The sequence below is a fragment of the Mauremys reevesii genome, linkage group 27 (assembly GCF_016161935.1).
Source record: "Mauremys reevesii isolate NIE-2019 linkage group 27, ASM1616193v1, whole genome shotgun sequence".
NCBI classification, from domain to species: Eukaryota; Metazoa; Chordata; order Testudines; family Geoemydidae; genus Mauremys; species Mauremys reevesii.
In genome coordinates this window covers 6,943,498-6,955,808 of record NC_052649.1, presented here as the reverse complement: position 1 = coordinate 6,955,808, position 12,311 = coordinate 6,943,498, and the positions used below count along the sequence as shown (strand labels likewise).

Below are 12,311 nucleotides of genomic sequence, written 5' to 3'. Positions count from 1 at the left end.
CTGCTCGGGACAGATACGCCAGGTCCCGGTGGCAGTCGTGTCTGCCTTCCAAAGAGCACTTTTAGAGGCTGATGCAGGGTCTGCTTCCACTCTGTCACTGAAATGCAGCCACCTCTGGGGTGGAATGTGCAGTCTGTGCACAGCACAACAGGAAGGGAAGGAGAATCCCGCGGGAGAGTGACGCTTCGAGGGCAGAGAGTCACTCGCCTCAGAACCACGGGGATTTGCCTTTCCATCAGGACCAGTCCCCTGACATTAGCCACGTTGGCCACTATGTGTTGCTGTTGCTTCAGCTGGGAGCTGTGTGTTGGCTGGGCTGCTCCTTGTTCTCTTAGGATGCCTGTGCTTGGGGCCTCTTTCCAGGTGATCCTCTCCGAGTCCAGCCCCACTGGCGAGGTGCCATTCTTCGAGACCTGGATGCAGACCTGCATGCCGGAGGAGGGGAAAATCCTCAACCCAGATCATCCCTGCTTCCGGCCCGACTCCACCAAGGTGGAATCGCTGGTCGCTCTGCTGAACAGCTCCTCGGAAATGAAGCTGGTGTATGTAGCTCGTGTGTGTGTGTGCGGGGGTGTGTGTTGGGGGGGGACCCGACTCCCACCCATACTCCAGCCTGGGCTGAGGTAGATTCCCAGCTGAGCAGTTTGCTTGAGCCCATTCCCCTCTCAAACAGCTCCCAGAACCCAGCCGAGGCTGAGGGCCGGCAGCGTGGCTTGCCCGTGGGACCCATGCTGCCGCCACTACGTGACCTGCCTCTGTGGGCTGGTGCGGTCACGGGGTGTGAGCGTTTAAAGGTATCCTGTGCCCCTGACCAGTCTTCCCTCTGTTTCTCTCCTCCCCCCTCCCCCCCGGCAGGCAGATGAAGTGGCACGAGGCATGTCTGAGCATCTCGGCGGCCATCCTGGAGATCCTCAATGCCTGGGAGAACGGAGTGCTCACCTTCGAGTCGATTCAGGTAGCTGCTGCGCTGGCTCGTCCCCGGGCACCTTAGACGAGCCCTCCCTGCTGGGGTAGAGCCGAGGCACAAACCTCCCTGGGCTGGTTGTTTCCAGAAGGGTTTGGTAAACAGGGACGTCGGTCTCTAGAACGGCCAATCCAGCATCTTTCACCAGCCTCCAGCTAACACACAGAAACCACGTTTGGAATTTCACTGCTCACCATGTGTGTGATCCGTGTGTCACGTGCTCAGTGGTACCAGCCTTCACAATGCAAGTGTCTAATGCCAGCAAAGTTGGATGGAGGTGTAAACCCTCAGTTAGGACCGAGTCCAAATCTCCCTTGTCCTGCATTGCGGGGTCCAGATTTTACTCTTTTCTGGGAGCTCTCCCCACCAGGCATTTACACCTCCAGAGCTGGAAACTAACAAACCTCCAGCCCTTTAGTAGGGGGAGACACGTACGAAATCCTGTCCTGTGGCCTGGGGCGAGGTGCCGTGCCCCTCTGTGCCTCAGTTTCTCCATCTGTATTGGGGGATCTCGATGCTGACCGCACCCCCCCCCCCCCCCGTCAAGTGCTCTGCGGTCCGGGGAGAAAGATCACTGCAGAAACGCTGCGTGTGACCGGTCGCTTTCAGCACTTGCCTCCAAGGGGCTGGTCCAAGCTTTCCCCTGACTTCCCCAGGGATTGGGGAAGGCCCTGGGGCTAGACCCACCCCCCTGAAACGGATGGAGTTGCACCCGGGGTGGATTTGGCTCTTGTCGCTTCAGGACCCCCCAGCGACATGAGACCGGGCGGTGTCTTTGGAGCGGGGGCGGGGCTGCATTAGTGTCTGGCGCAGAACCTCAGCTGCCGGCCTGTGTCTCGCCCTCAGAAAATCACGGATAACATCAAAGGGAAGGTGTGCAGCATGGCCGTGTGCACCATGGCCTGGCTGGTGGCCCACGTCCGCATGCTGGGCTTGGACGAGCGAGACAAGTCGCTGCAGATGATCCGGCAGCTGGCCACGTCCCTGCAGAGCGAGAACACGCTGCAGTTCTACAACGAGCGGTGAGCGGGGCGCTCACGGAGGGGAGGGGGCTCTGTTACTAGAGAGACTAGCTTGGGCAGAACTCTGACCAATAGACGGTAGGGAATGACCATGCACTGGCTGGGCGCAGGGGGCTGGCGGCTGCTCCTCCTCCTCTCCAGCTGCTGCAGGCAAAGAAGCATCAGTGTTTTCCAAATGTTACTTGCCCCAGGGATGCTCCAGGGGAGGGAGATCTCGAGTGGCAGGAGAGGAGTTGAGCTGTCCTGGAGCCAGTCCCTCCATTAGAAGGTGAGCCAGGCTATGGACGTTTCCCACCCTGGCTCGATTTCCTGCCTCTTGTAGCTTTAAATCTCAAACTGGATGTTGCAGGAAGCAGGTGTTTGCAGAGAGCAGGGTGTGGGTGCGGGGTGCCCTCTCATTCAGCCCCTTCCGTGTGTCTCTTCGCTTCCCAGCGTGGTGATAATGAGCTCCATCCTGGAGCGCATGTGCGCCGACGTCCTGCAGCAGACGGCGACGCAGATCCGGTTCCCCTCCACGGGGACGGACCCCATCCCCTACTGGAACCTGCTGCCCCCTAAGAAGCCCATCAAGGAGGTCCTGATGGGCGTGTTCACCAAGGTGCTGGAGAAGGGCTGGGTCGACAGTCGCTCCATTCACATCTTCGACACGCTGCTGCACATGGGGGGCGTCTACTGGTTCTGCAACAACCTGGTCAAGGTACGTGCTGGGGGATGGGCGGCAGGAGGCTGTATGTAGAATGGTGCCAGGCTTACAGGTGGGGAAATTGAGGCACAGATGGGGGGGGGGTGGGTTTGAAGGAAGTGGCAAGTTGATGTCTGAGTTGGGAATAGAGCCCAGGAGTTCTGATTCCCAGACCTCTGCTCTAACCATTGCATTACGCTGCCTCCCTTTTGCTGCGCACAGGTAATGTGTGTTGCTTGCAGGAGTGACAGCCATGGCCGCCGGAGATCCCTGTATCCATGGCAATAGGGGCAGGGCTGCCAATCCACTCCCCACTCCTTGATTTGTCCCCCACCGTCTCCTCCTAGGAGCTGCTGAAGGAAACCCGCAAGGAGCACACGCTGCGGGCCGTGGAGCTCCTCTACGCCATCTTCTGCTTGGACATGCAGCAGCTGACGCTATCCCTGCTGGGGCACATCCTGCCCAGCCTGCTCACCGATTCCTCCAAGTGGCACACCCTGATGGACCCGCCTGGCAAGGCCCTTGCCAAGTAAGGGAACCGCCCGGGGCCCTTTGACAGACATGTACCGCCAGCGTTAGGAGTCCTGCTGTTAGAGCTGGGGGGTGGCGGGGACTGAGGATCCCTGCTGGAGGTGACCCATGCTCTCCTGGCAAGTCAGTGGCATACCTGGGAATAGAACCCAGGCATTCTGCTGCCCGTCCCCCTGCTCTCGACACCGTCTCCCTCCCTCAAGGCAATGACTAAGCAAATCTGGCCAGGCTAGCAGGAGGCAGGAAGTCTCCTGGATTGTGTGTGGGGGGCTCAGTGGGTAGAGCCGTGGGGGCAGCGATAAGCTGCTGTGTCATGTTGGGAAGCTCCTGCTGACGATGACGCTACCCCCCCAAACAATGAACCAGCCACGGAGGCAGGAACCCACATCCTCTTGAGCACCGTCTGCCGTGCTGCTGAGGTGATACTGAATCCAGGGAAACCGCCCCCTGCAGTTCACGCTGCTTTCCTTTCCCCGATTCTCATGCTAGGCTCTCCGTCTGGTGCGCCCTGAGCTCCTACTCCTCCCACAACAAGGGCCAGGCTTCAGCCAGGCAGAAGAAGAGGCACCGAGAGGACATAGAGGTACGTGTGTGTATGTGGGGTGCATGGATCTGCATCCTGTGGACAGTGCACATCTGGGCAAACCCATCTTACGCAGCCACTCAGGATGGGCTGGAAGTCGGGTTGTTTTCGAGAGAGCTGGTTTTCTCATAAAGGGAAGGCTGCCATCTCTGGGATTCTTCGGGCTTGGCTGGTGAAGTTTGTTCGCTTGACCGTTTTCGCACGCACACGTGTGTGCGGTGATCCCTCTGCACGGAGCTGGACCACACCTCCGATTGCTGCCGTGCGAGCTGCGGGTTAAAATCCCCCACCTGGCCACACGCCTTGCCCTTGATTTCATCCCGTCGTGCTGCGCCCTGCCCCCAGGGAGGTGCTGGGGGTGCGGGCCTGAATCTTCTGCTTTCCCCCTCCCCAGGATTACATTAGCCTGTTCCCACTGGACGACACCCAACCGTCCAAGCTCATGCGCCTGCTGAGCTCCAACGAGGAGGATCCCAATGTTCTGTCCAGCCCTAGTAAGTGAAATTGTGGCACCAGCTTCCCAGAGGCAGTGTGACTTGGGGGCCGGAATTGGGGTGGGGATCTGGGCATCAGGAGACCCTGCTTCTCGTCCTGCCTTTCCGACACCGGTGATACCTGGCCTCGGCCGATCGCTTCATTGCCTCTGGTTGGTCTGGGGCTATTAATACTGACCTGCCTGCCTCACGGGTTAATCGCTTAATACTTGAACGTGTCAATTGCCGTATCGATGCAAAGCATTCGTCTTATTTGTGATCTGTGCAGCTGACGTGGCTGAGAGTGGGGGGTGCTCAGCACTTCATGGATTCAGGCTTTCTATGTAGTGTGACTAACCAGTGGGTTTACAGCTTTCTCTGTGCCCAGCGGTGCAATGCAGCCACCTCTTGTGTGGAACACAGCCGTTATTTAACACTGATCAGCAGGTACCGCACAGTATCTTTAGAGGTGAATTGCAGAAAGCCGTAAGCAACGGCCGTGACCCCAGTTCGGGGATTAGATGGAGGAGGAGTTGAGGAAGATTTAGAGACTTCACTACAGAGGCTTTTGTGACTTGAAGCCATAAAGGTGGGAAGCAGGAGCAAAGGCTGGGCTTGTGCCTAAATTTGCTTCCTTATGATGAATGAAGGACCTGGGTGGGGATGAGTGGTAGGAAGGCCGCCTTGCTTGTTAACTCCAACATCTCTCACGCACTTGGGGACACGGGCGTTTTTTGATAATCTTCATCACTTCTGCCCTTTGCGTAAGGGGCAGGAGAGCTCTCTGTCAGCATCAGAGACCCCTACCACGTGCTCCAGCCGAACTAGTGCCGGCAGGAGCTGACATTACTGGTACCGCTCAGGTAAAAATGGACGTGTGTGGAATTTCACTTGGCCGTGGCCTTCATTAAAGAAGCAAAATGAAGCTAATTTTAAGAATTCCATGTGATGTAACATTTATTACTGGTGTATGGATGAATAATCATTGCGACAGATCCAACAGGAAACGCATTCTGGGGTCTTGGCTTATATATAGCAGGATGTTACAGGTCAGAAATATGCTCGCTCAGATTCATCTGAAGTGAATCAGCGATGCCCTTGCAATTCTCCAGGCCATCAATCTGTTGAGTAGTTTCCTTTCAGCACGTGTCCTTTAAACCGGTGGTTTCTGATGGTTTTGTTGCTGTTTAAACATGCACGACCTTCTGTGTGGTTTTCCCCTTATTTCACCGTCTTTCCTGTTCTTCTTTTCAATGTGCCTTTTTCTCCCCTTCTCCATGACATGTTGGATTTTTGAAAATTTGCTGTGACGGAGCAGTGATTTGGAAATCCTGCTTCCTGAGTTTACCCGTAGTTCTCGAGCAGTTTGCAAGGGAATATGCTTTGCATTGGCATCCTTAGCTACCTGTCCGGTCCTGCGTGAGATGTAAACCCGAGGGTCAGACTGGCTTGGCTAGTGTAGATCCCGTTGGTCCTTTTCCCGAGAGTTGCAGTGTTAAACTCTGGTGTCTTGGTCACACTTCAGCGCCGATGATAGAATTCTGCCGTCTAAAGAACAGGGCGGTTAGGCTCTGGAACAGGCTGGCACAGGAGGCCGTGGACTCCCCCTCACCGAAGATTTTTAAGAAGAGTTTAGACAAATGCCTGTCCGGGATGGTCTGGATTCACTTGGTCCTGCCTCAGCGCAGCCGCTGGACTTGACCTCTCAGGGTCCCTTTCAGCCCAACGTGTCGATGAACCCCCCTGTCCCCAATTATGACATTTAAGTGAGTGGTCAGTAGCACCCTGCCCTGTCATGCAGCGTTGTTGTGATGCTGTTAAACAGCTGCCGTGTTCCACCCCAGAGCTGGCTGATTTCAGTGCTGGTGATGTGAACCGTAAGAACAAGATGTGCATCAGTTTAATTTTGTGAAGTACTTTGGCACAAGAGGCACTATATAAATGTTTTACTGCTTTACATTAATCATGATTTTACTGAGTGTCGGTTCAGAGCCATTAGTCAAACCAAATCAGACGTGGAGTGCTGGGGAAATGAAGACGGATACATCTTTGTAATAACCACTGTTAAGCTTTGCCTGCCTCGCTGGCTTTCCGAAAGCACCATAAGCATCTGGGCTTGTGCAACAGTGAAGCACAGTGATGTATCCATGGCATTTTTAGTCCAATCCCAGAATGCCGAAAACCCTGTGATACGTCCGATTGACCTACAGTAATATTAACAATAGGAGCCAATGGGCAATAATGAATCCCCCCAGTGTGGTGATCAACATAGAAATCCAGGTGATGAGTGCAAACGGTGTGTCTGTGGGTCTGCATTTCGAGCGTGGGAGCAGAAACAAGTTTTCTCCTACCCCAGTATTGCAATGGACTAACATGGCAACTCAAATCCACGTGTGTTGTCTTCAGAGATCATCTTAACACCTCACATTTGGAACCGGCTTTGGATCTTGCTCCGAACCGCTTAGCTCCCCTTTCTGCCTGCTGGGCCGGAGCAAAGCCCTGGATCCAAACACCCCCAAAGGCTGGGAAAGCTTTGATTGTATCAGAGCAGTGATTCTCCCACTGAGTCTGGAGAGCCGCAAATGGGTCTCTTGTGGCTCTTTGCAGCACTGGTTAATAACTTAGCTTGGTTAATAATTCCATCACACAGTCAGGGTTATTAACCAGTTTCACTAGGTTATTAACCAATTAGGTCATCAACTTGCACTACGCTATTAACATATTTCCTGTGAGAATTATATACATATACGCACTGCATATATAAAACTAAATATTTCTCCTGTCATACTGTTTAAATATGAACACATAGGATTGTAGTAAATGAGACAATCATTCACATGACTGTGGCACTTTTGTGTAATGTTGATCACTAATTTGGCTCCTGAACCACTGAGGTCTGAGTATCACTATATTAAAGACAAAATTGAGGGTTTGGGGAAGGCATGTGCCCCCCCATTGAGGGTGGAGGGAGACCCCTCAAGTGGCAGAGCCAAGCACACCTGCAGGTGGGCTCGGTACAGCAGGAGTTTTCTGCTGTTCCTCTCCGCAGGGACGGGACCGCGTCTGGTTTGGTTTTCTCCATGGTCCTGCAGGGTTAAGATTAGGAAGGGGCAGCAGTCCCTGATCTGTCAACGTTCCACCCCAGGCAAGCTGTGGTTGAGCGCAGGTGCACGGTGGGGTTATTCTAGCTGCCATCCTGACCGGGGTGTGTTCTCCTCCGCAGCAGATCGTTCGCTGAGCAGTTCGCTGTCTGCCTCCCAGCTTCACACCGTCAGCATGAGGGACCCTCTCAACAGAGTCCTCGGTGAGTCCTAAGCGGGAGCTGTTCCCCAGGCTCGCATGGGCTGTACAGGAGGGTAGGCCTGGATCGGATCAGGCAATGGCCTGTCAGGTCGGGTGTCCTGCCCGCAGCTCCCTGTGCGTCAGAGGAAGGTGGAACCACCCCCTGCCGTGCTGTGACGCACCTGGTCAGTTGCAGTGTATGGGCTCCCCGGGGAGATGCCTTTCTGAACTGGATGCTTTCATAGTCATTGCTCCTGTTGATTCCCCTCGGCTTGCGTCCCTGCGTGGCAGGCTCGCAGCGTGGATCCCGTCCCACCAGCGGCAGCAGAGCGCTGGCTGGTCTCCCTAACGCAGGGGTTTGGTACGTTTCCTGCTGTAAAGCCATTGTGGTGCTGAATGAGCCAGTGCTGCTTTTGCTGCCTGACTCTTCTTGAGCAGCCCGGCAGAGTCAGGTGTCCTGATACAGCGGGTGAGCCTGGGGCACCCCAGCCCTTTGGAAGGAGACCCCAGTCCCCAGGGGTTGGAGGCACCACCCAGCCCTTTGCCAATCCTGAGGCTACAAATACCCGTTCGTTTCCCTTCCTCCCCAGCAAACCTCTTCCTGCTGATCTCCTCTATCCTGGGAGCCAAGACAGCCGGCACGCACACCCAGTTCGTCCAGTGGTTCATGGAGGAGTGTGTGGACTGCTTGGAGCAGGGCAGCCGCGGGAGCATCCTGCAGTTCATGCCCTTCACGATGGTGAGTTCTGGTCCCGCTCCTGCTCCGCAGCCCCTGCTGAGATCTGTGACCCAGCCCCCCACGTGGCAGACCCACGCGCTTCACTCTGCAGTGCCCGCGCCTGGGGCCGCTGAGGCGTGGAACTGGGGGCAGGCCGCCTGCCTCTGGAGCAGCGTGGCACAGCGAGAGGCCTAGTCAGACCTATCACGCCTCACCGCGACGGAGGGAGGGGCGAGGGTCAGTATCGGCACCGTGGGCGACTTGGGTGATTGCTAGCGTTTAACTGACTCAGGGAAGCCCGTTACACGGGGCAGCGTCTCCGGCCAATATCCTGGGCCTCGGCCTAACGGCGAAGGCTAAACTGTTATAGCAGCTAAGTCCCGTCGCTTGGGGCAAAGCTGGTCTTGTGGTTTAAAGCCTGGCACTAGGAGTCAGGAGATCTGGGTTCTGTTCTCAGCTTTACCAGTGATTCGTTGTGTGAATTTGGGCACCTAACATGCCTGCTCCCATGCCTCAGTTTCCCCTTCTGAACAATGGGGTTAATTCCCGCCTTGCAGGGGGTTGTGAGGCACAAAGTGCTTTGAGATCCTCTGATGGGACTCTCTAGAGATGGGCAAGAGGTTGCTGCGGTTATGAGAACCTGATCTGCTAGCACCGAAGAGCAGCCCCGTCAGTTGCCTCCAGCTGCAGGAGGTCGTCTTGGGGCTCAGATTCCTGTATCTTAACCTGTTGGCAGCAGGGTCACCTCCCTTTTCTAGTCTGGCTCAGGTGACTTGCATGCTGCGAGGTTTTGCACACGTGCTATTCTGAGCCCTCTCTCCAGGCCTGTGGCGCCTCCAACGCTGACTCGAGGCATCCGTTTTTCTCCTCCCCTCTCTCTGGGCAGGTGTCAGAGCTGGTGAAAGTGTCCACCCTGTCCAGTCCCAAAATTGTCCTGGCCATCACGGATCTCAGCTTGCCCCTGGGTCGCCGGGTGGCTGCCAAGGCCATTGCTGCTTTGTGAACACGGCTCCCCCTTCCGCGATGCCGCGTGAGGGGAAGGCGGGACAGAAGCCGGGGGAGCTAGGAAAAGCGGAGAATGGATCGTCTCTGGCTGCATGGATCCTGCCTGTTCTCCGTGCCAGGGGGCACCATTGCAGTGAACCCTGAGTCTAGCAGTGCCTCATTCCCAGGAACAGCCTGGGTGACTGGAGAAGCCGCTTTCCCCAGCACTGGGCGTGTTAGAGGTACCATGTGGGATTGTGGTTCCCTATCGTCGTCTGATGCCGAACACTGTTTGGCTGTTGATCGGATCTTTTTTCCTAATGTTTTAAGACCTAGTTTTTTTATTCTCATAAAGCCCAGGTGCTCGGTTCTTTCCTAATAGCCTTTGTGCCAAGACGTGGTGTCTCGAGAGACTGATGAGATCCCTGTGGGCCCAGTAGCTGGTATATTTCTCCACTTGCTGTTGGGTCTGCGGAGTTGTGACTGAGTCCTGGACTCCTGATGAGCAAAACGTCCTGCACATGGGAACCGGAGCTGACGAATGGCTACGGGGACCCCACGGCTGCTCCACACCTTCCTGCCTCCACCGCGGGCAGCTTTGTCCGCTTCACCCATGGACCGGTGACCCTGAAACAAATGTGTCAGGGGCCTTCATCTCCAAACACCCAACTGACAAGCAGCCACACGACATCTTGTCTGTTGCAAAGGTGCTACCTGCTGCGATTTACAGATCCCAGGGGTTTCTGAAGTGGTATTTTTAAATCTGTAGGGGATGCAGAACTGGTATTGCTAGATAAAAGAGGGGTGTTGTGGTGATTTCTTCTGTAGCCTTCTCTGGCGTGATCCTCTGCTGGTTTGGGAGTCTTCAAAGTCCAACTTCGCTGCTGCCGCCGTGGCTCTGCAGACAAAACGTTGCAGCAGACAATTCATGCTTCCCTCCTGTTGTGATTAGCTCCATCGCGTAACATCGCCCGCCCCTGTGCATGGGTTCCCGTGGGAATACAGCTCTGAACCAGGGCTCCTTGCTAGATTTACCCCGTCTCCTAAGTTTTGCTAAAATAAGCAGCTAGAACAGATATGGCACCTCTGTCGCAGGGGGAGGAGGCGCCAGTTAGCGCTTGTGGAAGACAGCAAATAATACTGTGTCTTGGAGCCAGCTAGCTGCTGGGCCCGCTCTCCCCACGCCGCTCTGCCAATGCCCCCCAGGTGCTGCCAATCAATCCAGATATCCCTGCGGCTCCGCAGTACATGCCCTCGCGGAGCCTGGGCAGAGATGAACCAAACTCACTTCTGCCACGTGGCACAAGCTGAGTTCAAGTCCGCGGGCATTGCTGGTTCATCCCATGTGATGCCAGAAGGGGGATTTCAACACGGAATTTGCCCTCGCGCCTTCATAGGGTGAAACGCTTGTTCCCCTTCTGCCGGCCAGTGTATTTCTGACACCCCGTAAGACGCCTGTCGTGTGCTATGACTGAATTGTACCATGGGCTTAAATAAACCTACGATAAACCCCCAAGAGCAGATCACTTTCTGTGGCATTTCTCTCCCGTCGCCAGGGAACTAGCGGTTCTGAGATACAGGAAACCTCACAACTTCCAAATGCTCCTTCTTCCGCCGTTCAGCCTGGTGCTTTTCTCCCCCCTCCTATAACACAACCTTATTGTGCTGCGGGGCTTGCCTGCTTTTTCCAGCTGTTCACGAAGCCAGCCTAAAACCTGCCCTTTCCCCTCTCCCGGTGGAATGCATCGCGACGGGAAAGCGGGGTAGAATGATTTAATGCAATCTTAACGTAAGGGAGTCCAGAGCTTGCCTTCCCCAACCAGAGGAAACCAACATTGCTTGCAAGAAGAAAGGATTCTTACCCTTGCTGAAGTCTTGCCCTGCGTTCCAGCCCAGAGGCAGCAGCATTATCTCAATCTGTATCATCTGTAATTCCCTTTGGACTCTGTTTTGTATATTTTATCCATTCCTGGTGCTTTCAGATCTGCGGTTCACGACTCTTCCATGTAAGATTGATTTTAAAAATAAAAAGACCTCTCTAAGGAGAGAACAAGATCTGTGCATAGAGGGAGGTAGAGCCCCCAAAACTGTCTACCTCTCCTAGGGATGCAAACAGACTTCCCCATAGCTCTGACTAGTGCTTGGAAGCCAGAGCACCCTCTGAAACGTAACGTGAGCCTGCCTGGGGAGAGCGCGTCTCATAACCAGCGCATGTCGTGCTGCTGGAAGGGCTGGGGTCAGGGTCCAGCCCACTCGCGGTAGCAGTCAGGGATGCTGGACTGAGCTATCCTAGGAAACCCCTGTGAGTGAGTGAGTGTGACCGTGATTGTAAGTTCCTTTTGTTACAGCACTCGCTGGGCAGGGCTGCCGTGAGAACAGAGCTTTGATTCTGTGCAAGTCGTTTGCCTGGAGTAAATAGCGCCTGCTCCTTTTGCTCGCCCAGCCCTGGGCCGGGTCGGACTGCGACGGTGCTGGGTTGCCTGGCGTATTAGCTCCTCACTGACAGGCTGAGTGGGAGCCGTTGGCTTTGCGGAATCTTTGCTGGTTTGTCTTTTCTTTGCTCGCGTGTTTTGCTTGAGACAGGAAAGTGAAAAGAAGGGTCGTTGAGGGGCTCCTTTGGCATTAGCACTTGGCTCTCCCCGTCAGCATCTCTGTAACTGGGCCCTTCCCCTTAAGTTCCCTGTGTCCCCAGGCTCTGATCCATCCCAGCTGCCCTAGGTTCTAGTGCAAGGTGGAGCTTGCCATGTGGCTATCCCGACACGGCCGATTCCAGCCAGTGGTGGTCGGCTGCGAGTGCAGCTGATCCGGTGCAGACCCCTAGTACAGCTAGACACCATTGACACCTGCTCAAAACTGGAGTGAGCTGCTGTGCCGATTGTGCCAGTCCTTGTCTACGCCTAGTGGCTGCCCCAGTGCAAACGCTGCTGGCAGGGGGAGGGTCTCTTAGATTCCCTTCTGGCCAATTTCTACAAATCTCTGCTGTGTTCACTGGCCCTTAACCCAGAAATCCTGTCTTATTGTGTCAGGCCGCAGATCCTGGCTCTGAAACTGGCTAGCCACTGCCTGTTGAGT

At 55.3% G+C, this 12,311-nt stretch overlaps 1 protein-coding gene across 3 annotated transcripts in view; it reads left to right on the top strand.

The window, feature by feature from the left end:
- The window catches only part of MED24 (mediator complex subunit 24), a 35,280-nt gene extending 23,930 nt beyond the window's left edge, over positions 1-11,350 (top strand). Inside the window, exons 17-26 of one of the 3 annotated variants that reach the window (XM_039516651.1) lie at positions 364-542; positions 856-955; positions 1,811-1,986; positions 2,419-2,683; positions 3,016-3,197; positions 3,689-3,782; positions 4,177-4,276; positions 7,482-7,559; positions 8,128-8,276; positions 9,142-11,350. In XM_039516651.1, the coding sequence (XP_039372585.1) occupies positions 364-542; positions 856-955; positions 1,811-1,986; positions 2,419-2,683; positions 3,016-3,197; positions 3,689-3,782; positions 4,177-4,276; positions 7,482-7,559; positions 8,128-8,276; positions 9,142-9,258 (1,440 nt within the window). In that variant the 3' untranslated portion in view covers positions 9,259-11,350. Of the gene's footprint in view, positions 1-363; positions 543-855; positions 956-1,810; positions 1,987-2,418; positions 2,684-3,015; positions 3,198-3,688; positions 3,783-4,176; positions 4,277-7,478; positions 7,560-8,127; positions 8,277-9,141 lie in introns of all 3 variants that reach the window. The other 2 variants (XM_039516650.1, XM_039516649.1) reach the window with 2 other exon arrangements.
- Positions 11,351-12,311: the final 961 nt, after the last annotated feature.